This window comes from Montipora foliosa, chromosome 10 (assembly GCF_036669935.1).
Source record: "Montipora foliosa isolate CH-2021 chromosome 10, ASM3666993v2, whole genome shotgun sequence".
Taxonomy (NCBI): Eukaryota; Metazoa; Cnidaria; class Anthozoa; order Scleractinia; family Acroporidae; genus Montipora; species Montipora foliosa.
In genome coordinates this window covers 15,791,205-15,798,704 of record NC_090878.1, presented here as the reverse complement: position 1 = coordinate 15,798,704, position 7,500 = coordinate 15,791,205, and the positions used below count along the sequence as shown (strand labels likewise).

The window sequence follows — 7,500 nt, the reverse complement described above, 5'->3', positions numbered from 1 at the left end:
GAAGAACCTTGACCGTGAATGATGAAGCACAAAATAGACAAGCTTTCTTCACTGACAATATTTCTTCACTGCCACTTTTCCCTTTTTTGTTTTTTTTTTGTACCTGAAGACTGTGCAGAATTGAGTTGAAAAATAAATGTAAATTGTCGACAATTGAGATGCGACTTCAGTAAACGCTGTGATGCATTCAAGGCGTTCGATTGCCTTTAAACCCATACAGAACTTGCCATTTGGTTTCAGTGTTGTGCATAACATCACAGTTACTAGCCAACAAAGCTCACTTCGTGATATCAGACGTCGAAATATGCAATTGTTGTCAAAGACCATTACTCGTTGCTTTGAAGATTCCAGATATCATTTTTTCACCGCCTGTCTTGTTCATCCAATTGACTTCCCATTATTGAGCTCCGTTAGGGTATATTTGTTTATTAAAAGATCCAGTAAAACGCCATTGCAGGTTAAGTTACTATTCTACTGTGTCCACAGGATAAAGCTACGCATTTCTACTACCCCTGAAACCGACCAAACATAAGGCCAGAAGACTCTACGCACAAAGACACTACTTAGAAGTGGAGGGATAGCAAAGAATTTTCCCGACACGGAAAAGGGAAAAAAAAGGGACTAAATTCCATCCATTTTCCTACTGGGATTGCCATACTGGCAACCCAGTAAAAACGCTAAATGTAAAGCGAATTCTAACTATTCAACATTTCTTTTGTTATCGCGAATGTGGAACGAGGTTGAAGCCGGTTGCCCCCCTCTTTCATCGTTGTTGTGTATACGCATGCGCACTAATCGGTTTCTTTATGACGTATCCATGTCCGTATTCACAGTAGCAATCCCGTATCTATAGCAACATCCACGGCTGCAGCCTGGGACAGAATACCATCCCTCCCGTGTAGCTTTGTTGATGATGTGTTGAAACCGTTTGCCCACCCCACCCCAGCAGTCAACATCGTTCAACATCTTTCAACAAAATCGAGCGGATGTAGAAGCAAATGGCAAAGTCGTTTACCCGGGTCCTAACTTTTTTTAATCTAGATTGGGAAGCAGAGCCTTAAGTATGAGTTAAACTCCATACTGCACGTGCAGCATGGTTCTTTTTTCCCCCTAAAATTTAAAAGCGCACTTGCAGGTCGTGCAGAGAAAGCCCCGTACACACACACAATTTGTATGTGACAATTTTATGTGGTAAATACATTTGATCTTGCAGATAGCACGAATAAATTATAATTGTTGATAATTCCCAGTTAAGTAGGTCAGTAATGCATTTGGACAGCACAGATAAGCCAGAAAACAAGGCGAGGTTACCTGCTCGTTCTCCAATGGCGCTCACTTGCCATATTTATGTGAAAAGTCGTCCACACGAGCAATTGTTCGTACTTAACAACTTTTATTTGTCACATAAAAGCTAGCACGCCAGCTTTTCAGCTAATACATTTGTATCACATAAAAATTGGCTAAATTCAGTCCTGGTCTACTCGAGCAAATATAAATTGTCACAAAAAATTGCTCATGTAGACGGGGCTTAATTAAACATTTTTCGTCGTTTTTCGTCGACTTCCTACAGTTTAGGTTTACCAATTTCAGCACCTGGACTCCTTCAAGTTGACTACTGTCTATTTTGCTTTGATGGGGTCTCACCAATCAGTAGTCCCTTCAGTTTGCTTTCTTTTAATTACTTTATTAATTTATTTTAGTTGTTACGAACGTGCTCAAAACTAGTGGAGCTACCAATATTATTGTACTTTTGACAAGCTTTTTACTAATTGGAGCCTACAACTCGGTAAGTGCCCATCAACTCCTGATCATTAAATCCATGTTCTCTCTGTCAACCTATTTTGGCTAAAATTCCCTTAGCGGCGATCAACCAAACTTTTTCAATCATTTTATGTAAGACTGTCTCTTGCTTAGATTTTCCCAAGATCAGACAAAAAATGAAATCCTGGTAACAATTCTTGTTTGTTTCACTTCACTGGAGATTAGCATAGCAAATTAGTAATTATTGATGTTTCTTAACCCATTAACACCTCAAACTCCCTAGGATGCCCTCACTTGACGAGTAAAATCGTCTGGCATTAAGGCGTTATGACTACTAAGGAGTCAATGGGTTAAATTACAGGTAATTATGATAAAGATAATGTAATTACGATAATATATAAGCAAGAGAAAATAAAGGGGGAAGGGAGGGTATCCCCCAAACATGCCCTTTCTCATATTAAGTAATATGTCTCAAGTTATTTTTAGATCGACTATTACGCAATACAGAGATTAGGCAACAGCAAATGATATGCCCGGAATGTGTCCCGCGTGGATAGCCCAAGCTTAGAGAACACGTTCCCGCCACATGAGTGACTGTTGCCTAATCCTCTTGGAATTTGTACAGCGTGGCAGTCGTTCTAAAAATAACTTGAGACGCATTACCTATGGAAAAGATCATGTGTGGGGATGACCTATCTCCCCCTTTATTTTCTCTTGGTATTAATTTAATCTTTGAGACTGGTCATTTAAATGTAATTCTTTTTCTTCTTTAGGTCACACTTTTAATCTGTGGACTGTGAAATATAAATATAAAAGACGCGATGATTCCTAAAATTTCAATTACATACATATGTAGAACAAATGCAAAAAAAGTTAAAGGAAAATTTTCTTCGTTGTTTGGTAAATACATCTTTATTCCACTTTTTCAGAAAAATCGCTTCTTGGTCCAACCATATCTTGCCTGGCAGGTGATTCTCCTCGGTTACAGCCTGGGAGTGTCGATTTTCTATATATTTGTCTGGAAAGGGGTATGTATTTTAGCTTTTGGGCTAAATAACGTTGAATAATACCTTTAAGTAGGATCCCACAAGAGGAAATCCTCCAGCATAGCGCACGATTTTTCGCTTAGACCCGAAATTTGTTCCGCACCAGGAAGGCCGCGAATAACGAATTGCATAATCCATAATCAATGACGGTGCATCAGAGGTGTACAAAGGTGATTGCCAACGTTTTTGAAAATGGTTTATTACTAAGACTGCCACATTTTCGAAACTGCAAGGGGAAGCTAATTTCTGTGTTGCTTGTATTGTCCCAAAGAATTGCAACCCCTGTGGACGAGAATCACTGAATACTGTGCTGTCTACTAGTTACCGAATTCGCACTAATGCGCTGTTGAAGTCACCTTCAAGTTCGCTTTTGTTTTATTTTGTTGGTTGCATGTAGCTTATCCTAATTAAGTTGTGTTGTTCATTTCAGTTCGGTCTTTATTCAATAGTCATTTCCACTGCTATTTCTTGGGTTCTTTCGGTAGGTGCACAACTCAACAAGAATATGTACATTTTATCTGAAGAGTGCTACACCGTCGTGTAGTACGAAACTATATTTAACAATTATTCTACGAGAGCGCGCTGGGTATGAAGTGATAGATAACCAACGCGGAGGCGCGTAGCGCCGCGTAGAATAATTATACTCTTCCATGAATTGTCGACTAAAGTATTGATTCAATTCCGGTTCAGAACGGCTTTTGTCGGCCATTTTTTCTCAGACCTGCAAAAATGTTTTCAGCTCGCTTTATTACTGACGAGTTCCTTGACCATATTAGGTACTACAAGTCTATTTAACAATTATTCCCCGAGCCCGAATGGGCTCTGAGTCAATAGCCCATGATGCCGAACGCCGAATGGGCTATTGACTCAGAGACCATGAGGGCGAGAGAAATAATTGTTTTAGTAAAATCCAACTAGTTGGTCAAAAAAATATCGAGACAAAACATCTTTCGCTAGTTAAAGCTAGACTTTAATTGTTGTTTTGGTTTTCAAAGCCGGCGCTTTTCGCTACTAGTGGGCTATAACAAATAGCCTACTAGTAGCTCAACCAATCAGAACGCAGCATTGATGATAGACCACTAGTTGGATTTTACTCAGAACTGATAGCCTGTGTCCGGCGAGCCAATGAAAATGCTTGAAAACTGATATCCGCAGTTCAGTTTTTAAGTTACTTTTGGGGAGGGGGGAGGGGAAGCTGAGTTAGATTTTAGAGAGTTGGCTTTGGACTTTGTTAATCATAGAAGGTATTTATATGACGGGGAATTGCAGAAATGGAATGCCTACAACTATGAAAATGACCCAGAACCCATCTTTTATTTGGGACTTAAGTGCAAGCAAAATATCTTTGATCCTTTAGCTCCCAAAGAGTCCCGCATGCATGGACGAGTAAAATATCGTCTGGCGTTGGACATGAGTAAAATCTATAAGTGGCGTTGTGTTAGGCTGAAGGGGTTAAAGTTTGTTCCTAGCTGGAATCATAGCTGTGAAAGCAAGAATTTTGTTCTGCTAAGTTGTTTTACGACATTTTTTTCAAAACCGACAGCGAGTCCAGGTTTGAAAAAAATGGCCAACTTTTTCAAGTTGCAATCCGTTATAATCTTTTGCATCATTTGATGTAGACAACAACAAATAGCTTCGATGTACTAAAGTGCCACCTAGGCCTGAAACTGAAAAAAATCAGGAACTGAATTTTTCTCACCAAGTATCGGGAATTTACTGAATGGTCTCCAGTGTAGTAACGCTGTATGATCACATTCTTTGCTTTTCGTTCTCATTTTTAGTGCTTTTTTCATTTGCATCTTACAGATTTATTTTCTTATCGTGGTGTACTCGTTCCACGAAGCCCTTCGCGAGGACCCGTCTGGTGCAACCGCGGGATATGATCCCGAAAATCCCCCGGGTAAGGAATAGAGAGAGCTGTCCGTGATTTGAATTCAGACGGCGACTGCCGTAACTAAAAAAATTCCGACTTTCGGGGCCGGCAGCACGTGTTTACCTCGTGCCACGCTAGGATTAGATTCATATTCTCTTATCGTCATCTGTAGTCATTGTGCAAAATAATCCGTTTAATTTAAGCTTTAGTTTTACCGCTCAAAATGCAATCAATATTGGCATTTTTACAGGGAAACACAACACTTAAATTTTACTCCAACACTTTTTTGAATTACAATAAGATTTTTTTCCATACACAGGGGCAAGCTGCTAGCGGACCTCCTGCTTCTGCTGTACAGATGTATAAGCCAGATGTCTAAGCCTGCTTATTATCTGGTCTTCTCCACACATTCTGTCGACTTCTCAGAGTAGTATGCTTAGCTTCTGTGGAAAACATTTTGTTTGCACTGTGTAGTTTTCATACTTGCCAAGATTTACTTCAAATTACACACGTCTGTGTTCTAATCTTCCGGCCGGCACATCTGGAGGGAAAGGTCATTATTACACCTTCCAAGTCAATAGGCTTTCGGATTGGAAGAGAACATGTCACGTGTCGAAAACTTAAACTTTCTACTCCCACGTGATCAGGTTGTGCACCTTGAAACGCCTCCGCACAGCAAACTACCCTTGGGAGACCCCTTAGGAATGATGGCGTGTCATTTGGCTATGGTGCCTTTTGCAATTGTGAACTTACTATGAATTTTAGGCACAAGTAAAAGTAACTTGAAAATGTTTACCGAGAGTTTTAACATTTGTGGTATTTATTTTTTTCTTGTTTGTACTTGGGATTTGTAACATTTTGCAATAAAGTGGTGTGGTAAGGTGGAACCCGTACATAGTTTGTTTGATTTTTTCAGAGGTTTTTTTTTTTTTGTTGGGAGATGCAACAAAACAAGCCGGTAAGCCTGGTTTTCACTAGCGACGCAAGCAGAAGTAGCTTATGCCAAGTGAAAACGAACGTCCATACAGACATAAGTACTCTGCCATTTTGCTCAAATGCTCAGGCGCAGGGAATTTGGAACGATCGAGTGCCTAATTCGCCCTTGTCACAATGCGGCCACCTTGTCCCGGGAGACCAAAAAAGCTTTGTTTTACCACACCAAGCCTCATCCCCATGGTTTCCACTGTGAGGCTTGGCGTGGTAAAACAAAGCTTTTTTGGTCTCCCGGGACAATATGGCCGCCGTGTGACAATGGCGAATTGGCTAGGCGTAGTATATTTCTTTGTGTTATGCCGTATTTCGTTTACACACGCCGTAAGGTGAACGCGACAAGCTCCATCGCAAGAAGAGGACAAATTTTGATCCTTGTGCCTGTCTTTGTGTTTGCGTCGAGGCTGTTTTCACGGTGAAATGAGGACTTCTGCTTGTACCGGCTTGCGCCGCTAGTTAAAACCAGACTTCAATGACCGCCCCCAAGGAAAACACTAAGCCAGTTTTGTTCGCATTGGGGGCAGTCATGAAGTGCTTATTGTAACCTTACCAAAAAGCTGACTATTTGAAAAGAAAATTCCATAAGAATGTTTCGCCGAAATCTTCGATTTTCTCTGATGAAACACGGGAGACGAGGTCTCCTCGGAAATCTTTGACATACCGTTAATGATCCAATAGACGCCCCCTCTCTTATAAAGGCCTCCTATCCATTAATTAAACGCCCCTGATGTGGTGTTAAGTTTGAAATAGACGCCCCTCATTAATAAACGCCCCGTTTCTAATAGATCCCCCCCCCCCCCTCCTTAAAAAAAAAAACGGCAAAAAAATCGAGAAAAAGCCCCTTAAAGCAAAATCACCTTTGTTGCTTGGACAGCAATTGCTTACGAATTACATCCTGTTTGTTAAAGAGAACCCCCACTCTTACTACTCTTACTACCACTCTTACTACTAAAACCGCGCACCGGTGGCTCAGTTGGTTGAGCACCGGACTGTCACGCGGGAGGTCGCGAGTTCAACTCTGGCCGGACCAACACTCAGGGTCTTTAAATAACTGAGGAAAAAGTGCTGCCTTTGTAACTACATCTGCAAATGGTTAGACTTTGAAGTCTTCTCGGATAAGGACGATAAGCCGGAGGTCCCGTCCCACAACCCTTCAATGTTAATAATCCTGTGGGACGTAAAAGAACCCACACACTTGTCGCTAAGAGTAGGGCACGTAGTTCCCGGTGTTGTGGTCTGTCTTCTGTTGTGTATCATGGTTGGGTGGGTAAAAAAGGGGCCACAGTAATTGGCGCAAGCTGTTGTGGCCCTCTGCCAGCTTGACTGGCAAAGTTAATAAAATTAAAATAACAAACCGCATGAATAAGTTTAAAAAGAAGGAAATTATGTTTACAAACAAATTTGTTCGAGATTTGCTTTTAAAGCAGTGTTTATATCAAGAAAAGTGAATTTTAAAATCGCATATTTTTACTTTCAAATTTCGTGGGTGCAGCCATCTTGAATAATTGTGACGTGTTACGGTTGCGCTATTGTTCTGACACAAAGAGCGTTTGTCTAATAACAATAGGGCAACCGTTGTTTTTTTGAAAAAAGAAAAAAAACGTCGATTCTAAAACTCATTTATTTCGGATACAAACACTTTCTTTGAAAATACTTTAGACTGACTTGACTGTAACGGTTCTTTCCTGTGATTTAAAGTTATTTTTTTGTTGAAGAGGTGGTTCTCTTTAATTTCTGTGCTCAGCTTGTCGGCAATTTTCTTTCGGTTTGTTCTGGCTCGATAGCATCCAGGAACAACAAGGCCGAATATTCAATTATTTACTGCTTCAA

General features: G+C 40.5%; 1 protein-coding gene across 2 annotated transcripts in view; it reads left to right on the top strand.

Moving 5' to 3' along the window:
* LOC137973173 (uncharacterized) overlaps positions 1-5,563 on the top strand; it is an 18,836-nt gene extending 13,273 nt beyond the window's left edge. The window contains exons 4-8 of one of the 2 annotated variants that reach the window (XM_068819934.1): positions 1,701-1,786; positions 2,691-2,789; positions 3,238-3,288; positions 4,614-4,707; positions 5,000-5,354. In XM_068819934.1, the coding sequence (XP_068676035.1) occupies positions 1,701-1,786; positions 2,691-2,789; positions 3,238-3,288; positions 4,614-4,707; positions 5,000-5,013 (344 nt within the window). In that variant the 3' untranslated portion in view covers positions 5,014-5,354. Of the gene's footprint in view, positions 1-1,700; positions 1,787-2,690; positions 2,790-3,237; positions 3,289-4,613; positions 4,708-4,999 lie in introns of both variants that reach the window. The other variant, XM_068819935.1, reaches the window with a different exon arrangement.
* The last annotated feature ends 1,937 nt before the right edge of the window (positions 5,564-7,500 follow it).